The sequence below is a fragment of the Bacillus rossius genome (assembly GCF_032445375.1).
Source record: "Bacillus rossius redtenbacheri isolate Brsri chromosome 4 unlocalized genomic scaffold, Brsri_v3 Brsri_v3_scf4_2, whole genome shotgun sequence".
NCBI classification, from domain to species: Eukaryota; Metazoa; Arthropoda; class Insecta; order Phasmatodea; family Bacillidae; genus Bacillus; species Bacillus rossius.
The window spans coordinates 27,342,020-27,355,965 of record NW_026962011.1 but is presented as its reverse complement, the minus strand read 5'-3'; the positions used below and the strand labels follow the sequence as shown (position 1 = coordinate 27,355,965).

At 45.3% G+C, this 13,946-nt stretch overlaps 2 protein-coding genes across 2 annotated transcripts in view; both read left to right on the top strand.

The window, feature by feature from the left end:
- The first annotated feature begins 248 nt into the window (after positions 1-248).
- The window catches only part of LOC134541961 (peroxidase-like), a 36,627-nt gene continuing 22,929 nt past the window's right edge, over positions 249-13,946 (top strand). The window contains exons 1-5 of the mRNA XM_063385723.1: positions 249-955; positions 9,449-9,734; positions 12,052-12,260; positions 12,357-12,530; positions 12,979-13,172. Coding sequence (XP_063241793.1) covers positions 265-955; positions 9,449-9,734; positions 12,052-12,260; positions 12,357-12,530; positions 12,979-13,172 — 1,554 coding nt within the window. The 5' untranslated portion in view covers positions 249-264. The remainder of the gene's footprint in view (positions 956-9,448; positions 9,735-12,051; positions 12,261-12,356; positions 12,531-12,978; positions 13,173-13,946) is intronic.
- Positions 4,904-8,596, top strand: LOC134541962 (uncharacterized). Its single transcript, XM_063385724.1, has 2 exons — positions 4,904-5,258; positions 6,749-8,596. Exons 1-2 carry the CDS (start codon positions 5,114-5,116, stop codon positions 7,585-7,587), a joined length of 984 nt encoding a protein of 327 aa, XP_063241794.1. The 5' UTR covers positions 4,904-5,113; the 3' UTR covers positions 7,588-8,596.

The window sequence follows — 13,946 nt, the reverse complement described above, 5'->3', positions numbered from 1 at the left end:
AGATCCGCAGCGATACACCGCGCGGTCCTCGCGCGAACCAGCAGCAAGTGCATGCGAGTGCTAATGAAGAAGTCAGACAGGAGGGCGGACACGGCCGGCGCGGCTAAGGTCTGGCACGGCCTGGCACGGTCTGGCACGGACTGGCCCCAGGCGCAGGAGATCCGGCATAGCTCCGGGACCAGTGAGTCAGAGCGGAGAGAGCGGCCTTGCGCCCACGCGCCCACGCCACTGTTCCCGCCAGTCCTCCAGCGACCTTCCAGCGTGATGGTCGCTCCGCAGGCGATGATTCTTCTGACGCTGCTCGCGGCGTCGCGCGCGCAGCAGCAGCAGCCGCCGCCCCCGCCCTTCCGCACGCAGCTGTTCGAGGAGCAGTTGCAACAGCAGCAGCTGCAGCTGGCGCAGCAGGCGATGCAGCTGCAGCTGCAGGATCTGCAGCGGCAGATGCAAGTGTCGCAGAGCCCGCCGGCGCAGGCGGAGCTGCAGAAGCGCCAGGCCGAGCTGATGCGCCGCATCGAGGACTCGCAGCGGCAGCAGCAGGTGCTGCAGGACCAGCTGCAGGCGAGGCTGGGAGGGGCGCCGCCGCAGCTGCAGCTGCAGGAGCCCGTGCTCGTGGCGCTGCCTCCGGAGGACGAAGACCTCTCTCAGCGGCAGCAGCCCGTGGTCGTGTCGCTGCCTCCGGAGGACGAGGACCTCTCCCAGCGGCAGGAGCCCGCGCGGCTCCCGCCGGCGCCCGCCCCCCAGCCTCCGGGCCCCGGGCTGCTGCAGCCGCTGCCCGTGGTGCTGCTGGTGGAGGCGGCGCCGCCCTGCTCCACGCTGAGCGGCGAGGCGGGGCTGTGCCGCCCCCTCGTCAGGTGCATCACCTTCTACACGGAGCTGCCCGAGCTGCGGCGCCAGCCGTGTCGCCTGCCGACCAGCGAGCCCGGCGTGTGCTGCCCGCTGAGACAGCGGCCCCCAGGTCGGTTCCTCCGGCGGCCCCCGCTTCTCTGTCTCTGTCCGACTTATTTCGGTGTATGTGCATTTATTTCCTTTCCATTTGTAACGTTTAAGATTACTTCGGTTATTTCACATTAATATGTTCAAGTAGATAACATTTCCACACGTATCAGTCCTTTCCTTTTATTTATTTCGTTACAATTCTATGCATTTAATCATCGAAATTCGTTTCTATTAAAGTACAATAATTTCGTTATAAATGGGTTCTTTTAATCCTTTTTCATGTAATTTTACTTCATTTTATTCATGTAATTACATTTGGGTACAAATCTATTTATTTCCTGCATCCCGATTTCACCGGCATGTTTCCAGTCAGTGTCGGCATCAGCGGGTAAATAGAGAACCATAGATAAGATGAGCAGTGTCTCGTCAGTTTCAAGGCAAGACTAATGAAAGTTTCCTTGTTTGAAAAAGTCATGAAAATGATTTGATTTAATAAAGACCATAATTAGTAATTATTTCAATCTAAATATGTATTTGTATAGTTGACAACGATCACAGGGGTTACTACGTAAACTAAAATAATTCAGCGCAACCTTCGACATTTAACGCGAATTTAGTGATTGCTGGTAATGGAAAAGGCAACGATACTTGGCAATCGGCGAGACTCCTGGAGCAAAACGCCAGTCTCGCCAATCAGGGCCGTCGACATGATTTGAGGGGTGGGGGCAATATCCCGGTGATGGGGGGGGGGGGGGGGGAACATCAGGAGGGCCCAGGTAGCAGAAGGGACCGGTTACATTACAAAACTTTTCAATTGGTGGATTTACCCTGATAGCAGAGCGAAAATTCTAAACCTGGAGACTTTAAGTTATGCGATCTGCTCATATCACATCTGCAGTCGTGTCCAGGGTAACTTTGTACAATCCAATCTGTCTATAAGAAAGTTATGTTAACAGACTACGAGTAGAAGCAAAAACAAATATCTTTAATATATTTTGTTCCGTGTTAGATGAGGAAGCTTGGTTTCCACTTGGCGGAATGTTAAAAACCTGAGATAAGGCCATGAAAGTCTGCCACCCAGGGCAGGTGGATGTTGTGTGAGGGAAAAGTTATTTCAAGACAATGAGCGGGACAGCTTCTGTTGCAACCAGTAACTCAGATTTATTTACGCTCCTTTATATGTCTACCGCGTTCATTGAGTTTTAGCGTGTTACAGTCTTAAACACAAAGTTGGCGAAGAATAATATTTATATGTACATATACAGTTGTCTCCAGTTAACTTGGAATATTAATTAAATGACCTGTAACTGTAAGTACAAAGATCCGAAATATCACGCAAGAAACAGTGGTGTGTATCGCTGAGCATGCAGATAATGAATAAGGAAGCTTAAAAAAATTGTTTCGTGACATATTAAATATACATTAAATCTAGTTTTTTTTTTTTTTTTTCGGAGTTAGACATATGAGAGCAGATTTTTTAAACTCATCGATATGTGCCACTTCTTTAAATTTTTCTATTTATTTAAAAATTCAAGTGTTTTTGTAAGATACAATATGCTAAAATTTTCCAGGAAATTATGGTATACTGACATAAGTCAGGTGCTCAAAAACTGAAAGAAAAGCGTTAGAAAAAAAATCCCTTCCAGCACAGCCTATAGGCGTTGGTAGATTTCGGAGTACCTATTTTTCTGGAAATATTTTGGAAACTTCTATAAACTCCTGGAACATTTTAAGAACTTAATTTAGTCTACATAACATCAAACATATGTTCGCCAATATTCAAAAAAGACCGATTTAACATTTTCACATATTTCATGCAGCAAATATATTTTGAAAGTTTTTAATTTAATGCAGCCACATTGAATTTCTTAGCGAATTTCATATCGTGACTACTAAGGTAGTTAGACAATATTTTTTTAATCTTCAAACACCATTTATTTTATCCCTTTTACTAAAACGTGGTCGTATATATTTTTTGGTCAAAGGTTTTAAGGTAATATTAAGATGATTATTACTAAATTTCGACGAATTTGATAGTACGAAAGTTTTAATTTTTAAAAAAATTGAACCTCTTTTTTTACAGAAATAGTTCGATTCATTAAAAATTATTTCAGCCAAAGGTTTTAGATTAAGTTTAGGCGTTTTACAATGAATTATAATGTATTTGATAGTAGATCTATTAAAACAAGTATCTACATTTTGTCTTTCTACTCTTGTTATTTCCACCCCTTGTTTCAGACAAAAGTTTCATGTAAAAATTATTAGCTTAATACACAATTTGTACGAATTCGACGTTGTCCATACGAAGGGACTTATAATTTTTTTTGTACTCCAACCCTTGTTTTTTCAACCCCTTGCAGTTATGGTTGGTCGTATCAAAAACTTATTCAGACAAAAGATTTTGGTATTACTCCTACGAGTTATAATACATTAAACGGATGTGATATTTTCCATATTACGGGAGTTACAGTAATTGTTCTGTTTTTCAAAAAACCTTCCCCATTTCTATCCCATAATATAGATATTGGTCGGATATTGCCCATTAAAGAACTCGACCGAAATTTTCCACTACTTGATTTTATGTATCAGTTTGGGAGCGAATTGTGAAAAAACGCGACAGTTCAATAGGTTCTATTTCTTTTAAATCTGCCTAAAAACAAAAGTTTAACAAAGATCTGAAAATTTTATTTTTATGAATTTTGAATGGTGAATTTTGATTGTATCATTCAAATGTTCGCTGTTATGAAAGCGCGAAAAACTAATTTGAAATGATTGTTGATTTTTAAGTTGTTTGGTATTGAATATGTTATATTTTACATTTTTCAGTATTAAGTAAATTGTCAAGTTATAAAAAGAAAATTTTTTGTCTTATTATTTGAAAAGGAGTAAAGGCATGAATATTATCTTTCATTTTAAGAAACATGTAGGAACATTTCTTAAAATGCTGTTGAAAATCACTTAGTGTTGTCCTATTTAGACAGCATTATAATTGTTAGAGGTTTGCAGTCATTTATTTGATTGTATAGTGAGGAGTTTGAATGGTTGGGCATTAAGTAATAGAGAGAGGCCAGACGGCCGCCAGGCCCCCACGGCCTGTCGCCAGTGACACTTGCGCCATGTCCGTCAATCAGGGAGAAGGAGCGACAGGTAGCCACTGCAGAGACAGCTGCGGCGGGGGGTGACATCACAGCCACGCACAGACGAGGTCTCGCCGCTGTGCTTGTGACATCACACTGGCCAGCCGCGACGCAGTATGACGAGTCTCCGAGTCAGGGCCGCGGGGCTCACGGCTCCACGCGCGCTGTGACGTCACGGCTCTTCCCGGGGAGGCAACAAACAGCCAGCGCGGAACATGTTCCGAAAGAATGCCCACCCGGCGACCTTGAGGGCGGGCAGCGTGCACGTCCGCGCCATTACTGGCTCTTATAGCTCTCCCCCCGCTGCCGTGGGCTCTTCTGTCAGACAGTCGAACCCGCCTGCCGGGACGATGAAGAGAGATATGTAGCCCACCTTGCGGTCAACCAAAGTCCCTACTGGTCAAGCAGAGACCCTGTTTAGACTCTAACCTGGTCGGCCCGTGCCATGGCACTTGTTAGTACCTTTCAAGACTGCCATGTTAGTCGAAGCCAGAAAAGTAACATAAGCACACACTCTCCTGTTCCCACTTTCGTATCTGGGTGACCACTGGTAACCTGGGCTGAAACTCTTCACACTAGAATTACTTTCTTGGAGTATGCAGTACCTGAGTGCGCAGGAATCCTCAACCACACCCATAGGTTCAGCTAATCCTATGCCACCCCAATCATATTCTACTCGGACCATGTGAAAGGCCACTTACAACCAGTACCTTTCATCAGTCCTTCCTCCGCTTACCTTTAAAGTTCTCAGACTCTTAACCCATGGTCTGTCAGCACCTCAGTCCTCGAGACTGTCCCATCACGAAGGTCTGTGCGCTCCATAAGGCCCTCCTCACACGGGGATACTGAAGTTGCTTAGATACCGCGAGACTCGGCGACCGAGCGACTCGTCATGTAGATAGGCATGGCGTCACTCAGACGGCGATACTGGAGTGGCGGAGACTGGAAGTCGTAAGCAACGTAAATCCCGGCGACTCAGCATGCTGGTCTCCACGCTACTCCAGTAGCCTACGCGGCGCGATACTGTATTGTAGCGAACAATGGGCGAGCAGGCGTTTAATATCAAATTTGTAAACGAAGTTGAGAAACACCCAGAACTCTATAACTACAAGTTGAAAGGGTATTCAAAAAAGGATGTGACTGACAAAGCATGGAATGATGTCGCAAAAGAAGTGCAACTCACAGGTAAGTTGACAATATCTTAAACAACAATAATTAGATATAAAATATCTATCATAATAAACTAACTTGTGAAAAACCAAAATGTATATGTAAACAGCATGTTTTATATTTAGTATCTCACAAATACATTATTAGTAAAAGAAATATAGTTTTTATACAATGGTTATTCGTCCTTCGAAGAAATACCTTATTCTAAAACGTTTGTAACGTATAAAAATTACTTTCTATTGATATCTTTTCTTGGTTCCCAAGGGAATTACGCATGGTTTTTACGAACTTCGATAAAACTTACCACATGTTCAAAGTTGTTGTCATACTCACAGTAACCTACAAAAACACATGAAATACTTTAATACCTAATTAGTTATTGTAACAGTATTTCCACTGCCATGGAACAGAAGCCCGGGGTGTTAGAAAATAGTTTGCCAAGTAATTCCGCACTTCATGAGCAGTAGACCGATCATGTAACGTTAGGTCTTCTAGTGGCTGTGGATTGATGTTGGGCGTTTCTGAGTTGCCAAATGGTTCACCAGCAAAATATTTAATACCTTCACTTTTCCGAATGAAGTTGTGAAGAATGCAGACAGATTTTATTACATCAACCACTCTTTCCGTAGTTCGGCAGCGAATAGCAGTGTTCAACACTTGGAACTTTTCTGCCATCATTCCGAAAGCGCACTCCACTGTTTTCCGTCCTCTGCTCAATCTGTAATTGAATATTCTTTTAACATCATCAAGTGTTCTCTGAGGGTAAGGACGCAGCAAATATTGTGACAATGGAAAGGCCTCATCTCCAACAAAGTAAAAAGGAAAGTCAATCTCATTGTCGTCATCTGGTAATCGTGAAGGCGGTGGTATGTCTAGTCCTCCATTTGCAATCCAGTGTTTGACAGCTGATGCGCGAAACACTCCTCCATCGCTGTTTCTACCTGCATAGCCAGTTTCAATAAGAGTGAAGAAACCATCTGCATCACTGCTAGCCAGCAGCACTATTGAGTGATACATTTTGTAATTAAAGTTACTTGAGCCAGTTCCAGGTAATTTTTCTATTCGAATATGCTTACCGTCCAATGAACCCAAGCAATTGGGTAAATTCCACAGTGAATAGAAACGCTGTGCTATCATTCTCCACTTTTCTTCTCCTGGGACAGGCATGTAGGACTCTTTCAACGATTCCCAAATTAATTTGGTAGTTTCTCGTATGATGTTGATAACTGTGCTTTCTCCTCTAGCAAAGTACATCGACAGCGATACAAATGTACCTCCTGTTGCCAAATACCTGCAACAAAGTTAAATTAAATTTTACTTCATAATACATTCCCCATGTACCATTTATATATTTTTTCTTCAAATAATAAACATATGTTGTATATATCTGGATTATACTTAATACTACTTCACTTTTGTATTTGTTTTTTGTTTACTGTAAATTAGTTAGGAATTCATCCATTGCAACGATTTATATTTATGTGAACAATGTTGTTTGTTTTCAGTTAACGAATGCAAAGAAAAATGGAAAAATCTCCGTTCAGTTTTTGTCCGTCACATAAAGCCACCTCCAAGTGGTTCAAGTTCCAAAAATAAGAAACCATATTATCTATCGGAGGCAATGAAATTTACCCTACCATTCATAAAAACGCTTGGTACACCATCGGGGAATTTGCCAGAAGTCATCAATGAACAAAACCTGGAACACAGTTCATCTGACCCAACACAAAATACGGAAGACGTTGCGGCTGAAGAGGAGGAATATATCTCAGATAACGCAATACTAACTACAACACCACAACTTTCCCTTCCTTCACCTATGCTGCCAAATACTGACTTCTCGCAAGAACATGCTCATCATTCCCAACAAATGACTCATGATCCCTTTTCCAACCCAAAAGATAATTTATCAAAGCGTAAAAAGCAAACAGTGACGGAAGTGGACAAGTCCTTTATGGAATACATGAATGCAAAGAAAAGGAAACTTGAATCGAATTCAAACGATGATAGGCAAGTAAAAACGTCGTTTCTTCTAAGCCTTTTACCAGAAATCGAACCTTTGACAGATGCACAAATGAAATCATTCCGACGTAGGGTTCTGCAGCTTATTGATGACATCACGAATCCAAAAGACATGCACCAACACGTACCAGCTTACCAACAGACCCCAACTTACTCCTACAGTGTTTCCACGCATTCATCGTTGGCTACAGATAATGCTTCAATTTGTTCGTCGCCTGGAAATCAAACTATTCCACAGAAAGTACAAGATACTGAAACGCAACAGTATTTTGAAGTCATCCAAGAGACTTTACAATATGAGCAGGAACATAATGTGATGTGATGTTTTGTTGGGTGTGTAAACATATAACTTTGGTGTACGTGTTTTTATCTCTATTATGTTGTTTATTTTTGTGTTTACAGTCATGATTTGAATGTTTGTGTAATGGGTATTCTTTAAATAGTTTATATATATACATTTTTTCTTTTGCAGTACATTATTTGAATGTGTATTTCTTAGGTATATTTGAATTAAACATTGGAATGAATTTATGCATAAGATATGTTTATACTTTCACCTTTCAGTTGACTGGAATACTTGGGTATAAATAACTTTAGATTATTTAACCTGTTAACGTTAAAGTGCACATTCTTAAGATCCATACAACAGCCATTTTCCACAGATAAAATAAGTAATTGCGGCCTCAAGTTAAAATGCATACATTGTTTTTATTCGCCAAGCATCAGTATATACGTTAAAATACTTGGAAAGAAATAGATTTGTGTTGAAGGGAAACATTTAGAAGTGCCTTAACAAAAATTCGTAATAATTTGTATTTCTTAACTTACTTACCTCAAAGTTATCAGCAATCGTTCACCGGGGCTCACGCATTCCCTCATAGTGGTATCCCTATAATACATCGCAGGTGTAACAATTTCCGTTAACATTTGGTAAGTCTCCTTCGTCATTCTGTAGAAAGCGATGAATTTTGAGTCTGTCTCTTGCAATTCTTTGGCCGCGACAAATAATCTACAATTAATGTTCCTTTCTATATATGGATGAACCCACAATCTTTTCCTACTTCGTTTTCTATAATGTTGATAATATTGGATAACAATATCACTATCGTCACTGCTGTTATCACTGGACATTACATACAATATATAGGCACTTCACGGTTCCACAAGATACTCGGGCTGTACTCACGATGCATTTTTTCCTCCCAGTCTCTGATATTTTAGTAGCGTCGTGTGAAGATAACGGGCGACTAGAGTCACCCAGTCACACAGTTGCCTAGTCTCCAGGCTACCAGCGATCGTTTTGTAGGCAACTTCAGTATCCCCGTGTGAGGAGGGCCAAGAGTCCTCCAACACGAGGACTAGGCGTCTCTCCCGACACCCCGAGGGAGACGCCGTGTTGTGGTAGGGGGAGCTGGATTGTTGCCCCTTGGATGGGCAGCCCTTCAGGATTTTTCTGGCAGTGGTTTGTTTGTACAGCGCCAGCGACTGGAAGGGCAGCCCATCCAATTTCTGAAAACATGTTTCTTTAAGTGTTTAAATAATCCTGAAAACTTGCCCCTTGGAAGGGCAGGTCATCAGGATTTTTCTTACAGTAGTGTTTTTGAAAGGTTGTCTGAATTGTTGCCCCTTGGATGGGCAGCCCATCAGGATTTTTCTGACAGTGGTGTTTTTGAAAGGTTGTCTGAATTGTTGCCCCTTGGATGGGCAGCCCATCAGGATTTTTCTGACAGTGGTGTTTTTGAAAGCTTATCTGAATTGTTGCTCCTTGGATGGGCAGCCCTTCAGGATTTTTCTGACAGTGGTTAGTTTAGGTTAGGTTAGGTTAGATTAGGTAAGGTTAGTTTAGGTTAGGTCACTTTACAAACTAACCACTGTCAGAAAAATCCTGAAGGGCTGCCCATCCAAGGGGCAACAATTCAGACAACCTTTCAAAAACACTACTGTTAGAAAAATCTTGATGGGCTGCCCATCCAAGGGGCAAGTTTTAAGGATTATTTAAACTCTTAAAGGAGCGTGTTTTCAGAAATTGGATGGGCTGCCCTTCCAGTCTCTGTACAAATAAACCACTGTCAGAAAAATCCTGAAGGGCTGCCCTTCCAATGGGCAACAATTCAGTCGCCCCCTGTGGTGCCAGGCAGGCGCGAGCCGGTGCTCACGTGACAGAGGGTGCGGTGTGTTGGCAGCAGTGGCGCCGGGACCCAGCAACGGCGTGCTGAGGGCGCCGCCGCCGCCTGCAGTGGTGATCCCGCCGCTGTCGCCCCAGCAGCTGGACCACGCCGCGAGCCTGGCGCTGGACAGCGTGCGGCGCCGCCTGGAGTTCGTGGCGTCGCTGTTCGCGAACCACGTGGTGGTGCAGCCGGGCACGCCCGCCGCCTGGCACCAGGAGTTCTTCATCACCACCAACGACACCCTGAGCGCCGGCCAGCAGGCCCAGAAGACCGTCGAGGCCAGCGTCAGCCTCGTCAACCAGTAGGTGCCGTCTCTCCTCACGCCACGGCTGTGTTCGGCCGGCTGCAGTCTGTTGCCACAGCTGTGCCGATCTCGTTTTCAGCTTTTTGGTTTTATTTTAAATTAATGCTATTCGGTGCAAATTTATCGTTCACTCTACTGCGCAACTGAATGACTAGGAACGTACAAGGTCCAATGACAAAAAACTTACTAATAATTTTAATATACCTACATTGAATATTTAAAATATAAAATTCAATACCTTGAAAAGATTACTGGCATATTAAAATTAACTAAAACTATAACATAGCATAAAGAATATGCCATTTCCATGAAAAATTCAGAAGTAAACATTAGTACTTGAGCTCACAATTAATTTACTTTTTAAGTTCGCATAATAAGAGGTTTCAGTTGAGCGGTTGAGTGTGAAAGGAAATTCAGTCGCCCGGTGATGCAAGAGGCTACTGCTGCTGGTAGCCAGAGGTCAAAGACAGGGCTTTCTATTTTACTGTATTTAAGGTCTTGCGCGACGCCTGGGTGGGTGACAGAGCATAGTCCGCTCCTGTTTTCCGGGTAGGTCGCTCCCGCCCTCGCGCACTTAGTGCTCACCCTCGCCTACTTGATGCTCACCCTCGCGCACTTGAGGTTCACCCTCGCGCACTTGATGCTCACCCTCGCGTACTTGATGCTCACCCTCGCACACTTGACGCTCACCCTCGCGCACTTGATGCTCACCCTCCCGCACTTGATGCTCACCCTCGCACACTTGACGCTCACCCTCCCGCACTTGATGCTCACCCTCGCACACTTGATGCTTACCTTCGCGCACTTGACGCTCACCCTCGCGCACTTGATGCTCACCCTCCCGCACTTGATGCTCACCCTCGCACACTTGATGCTTACCCTCGCGCACTTGACGCTCACCCTCCCGCACTTGATGCTCACCCTCGCACACTTGATGCTCACCCTCGCGCACTTAGTGCTCACCCTCGCGCACTTGCACCAACTGCGAGTCACAACACCCGTCACTAGGCAGTAGCGAAACTCCTTCCCGTCTAAGCTTCCTCCGTCTCGCTGTGGGTGGTGTCGGGACGACTATTCACCACGACTACTCATCAAGCGACTGTAAACTCCTGGCACAAAGACTACTCGAAACAAGATATTGAATTACTGGCTACTTAAGTCCGGACTGTACACTTGTAAACCTCTAGCAGGGGCCGGGACGACTCCAGGAACACTTCTCAGGAGAGGCTTTCATACAACGAAAGGATGTAGCTGCATAACATGACAGTAAGGCTCCCTTCCCACTGACCACTACGAACGCGCCAAAATAAATGCGCAACCCCACGGAAACATGAAACCAAACACAACTATTCACAATGAGTGGCGCGCTGGGGGTCGTGCATTAGCTGTTTCTTTCAGTGATGGTGGAATCAAGTTCCCACACCGAGAGGTTTATTTCAGAAATGCGTGAGGGAATCGCAGTCTGGCTCATGCCTGCACAGGAATACTCACACAGGGAAAAAAGTAGTTGTTAGAAATTATGTTCTTGCTCAACAAAGAATTAGATGAATCCAATATATACTTTTTTAACAGCATTTCTTTCGCTGTAGCAACAGCTCAAAAAATGCACTTGCTTCCTGCAAATCCATGTGGCGCGGTCGTAGTCACTTTTGACACGTGGTGCGTGCCGTGGCCCGTCAGGAGGATAAGCTTGGAGCATGCATACAGTTATGGTCTCAAATACCGTTATTTAATATTTTCAAACAACGTTTCATTAAAGAAAAATTATCATATGAAAAAAGTATCTAAGTTGTTGCTGTTGGTTTCCTGCCCCTCATCGTAATCTTGATTGTGATGTTTTGAAATTTAGCCCCTGAACGTGGAACTACCGGCAGACCAGCGAGGCATCTCTGATGTTCTAGCCCTCAGTATTGCTTCGTCTACAGCTCCGACAAGGTTCGCCTGAGCCAAGTGATTGGAAGGGAAACCACGTTATTCGTCACCTGATCTCACCACCCCTCCTTTCTCTAAAATTGGAGCACTTGTATGGGAGGCTATCCAATAACACAAATCTGTAACGAGCTAGCGAATGACTTATATAAATCGTACTAGTTATCGTTATTTTTTTACTGCTTTAGAAATTTTACAATGCAAACAAACATTTGATCATCCATCTTTCGGGATTTGACTTCACAGAGTAGCTCGCAACCACATACATACTTTTGTTCCTTCAAGCAATGACAGGATAGATTTACTAAGTAGGTCTATTTATGTCCATGTATGTGAACGATGGGTTCCAAAACGTGGTTGAATGCAGTCGGTTGAATGCTTGCAGGTTCAACCTAACGGCTGACCAGGGCACCTTCGCGCTGCCCACGTTCAGCGTGCTGAACACTGTGATCGCAGACACCTGCTCCCCCGCCGCCTCTTGCTTCCCCACCAAGTATCGCTCCCCGGACGGCTCGTGCAACAACCTGGTGCACGACCGCTGGGGCAGCGCCGGCACTGCTCTCCAGAGGGTCCTCCCGCCCAAGTACGGCGACGGTGAGTGATGCTGCAGGTTGTGCTGTGTTCTCGTCGGCACCTCGTGTCCACTGTCCGAGGAGAGTGTGTTGTTGACGCGCGTGTGTGTGTGTGCAGGCGTGAACTCGCCGCGCAGCCTCGCGGCCAGCGGCAAGGAGCTGCCCAGCGCACGGCTGGTCAGCACGCAGTTCGCCAAGGACGTGGACCGACCCCACGAGAACTACACGGTGATGGTGATGCAGTGGGGCCAGTTCCTGGACCACGACCTCACACACACTCCCATCAGCCGAGGTGGGTCTGACACTCCCTACTAAAAAATGCAGGCGCTGAAGTTCAGCGCCGGGTGAAAACCGATTGGTAAATGATAACACTAATGTGTCAAAAGATCCAGGGTGTTACCCCGAATGAGACTCAGGACATTTATTATTAACAACATTTTCCGAGGACAAGGCAACTGTCTCACTCTTCAAGTTACTGTCACATTGCCAGAGCCAGACGAAATGATGAGTGTCCTATTTTTGGCTCAATCATATAAAAGTTCAAGGTAGCAGTGATAATAGACTGTGCTCTCACCTAGAACAGTTTGCGATGGAGGAGCAATGCAACAGAAGGGATTTGGGGTTGGGGGGGGGGGGAGAGGGGGTTGTCTTAGTGATACGATTTCTATGGTAATATTCAAGGTCATAGTTTGTGAACTCTAAAACTGTGCAGTTGGCAGGTGTGAGCTTGTTTGTTGCAGGCACTAACGGCTTCGGACTGTCGTGCTGCCGGGACGGCAAGGTGATCAATGCGACCCTCATGCACCCGGACTGCTTCCCCATCACGCTGCCCAACAACGACCACATCTTCGCGCCGTTCGGCGAGCGCTGCATGGAGTTCGTGCGCTCGCTGCCTGCACCCAGACCCGAGTGCAACTTCGGCCCCAGGGAGCAGGTACGGCGCTCATGTTCTGGTGGGGCAGCTGGGCTGGTGGGGAACCTGCGCTGGTGGGGCAGCTGGGCTGGTGGGCAGCTGTGTTAGTAGGGCAGCTGGACTGGTGGGGCAGCTGGGCTGGTGGGGCAGCTGGGCTGGTGGGGCAGTTGTGTTAGTAGGGCAGCTAGACTGGTGAGGCAGCTGGGCTGGTGAGGCAGCTGGGCTGGTGAGGCAGTTGTGTTAGTAGGGGAGCTAGACTGGTGAGGCAGCTGGGCTGTTGGGGCAGCTGGGCTTTTGGGGCAGCTGGGCTGGTGGGGCAGCTGTGCATACATATACTCAAGATATTATTCTGAGACATTGTTCCAGGATAGCTGAAGTGAAATTTCGCCAAAGTCATGTTACATAATATTGTTATATGATACGGAAAATTCACTTTTGGTGTTTCCCTTGTCTTTGCTCCAAATATTCAGGGATCACCACAATAATCATTAAGATAAACAACTATCCAACACGCACTAGTGTTTATCAGTACTTAAGGGGAACTTCTTAAAAAACTCGTAAGTGAACCAGACTGTCTTCTCGAGGAGTAACAAACACACCCCTCCAAACATAAAGTCATGCGTGCAAGTAGTGACTTGGTGTTCTGAATGTGACAGGTGTTACTGCCAGTAGTATACGAATGTATGTTCTGGAACATGGCTTCTGGCTGTGGAGCGTGTGGGCACGTCCGCCATCTTGGATTGTGACGTCACGGCGGCCATCTTGGATGACCTTGACCTTGACCTTTGACCTTGA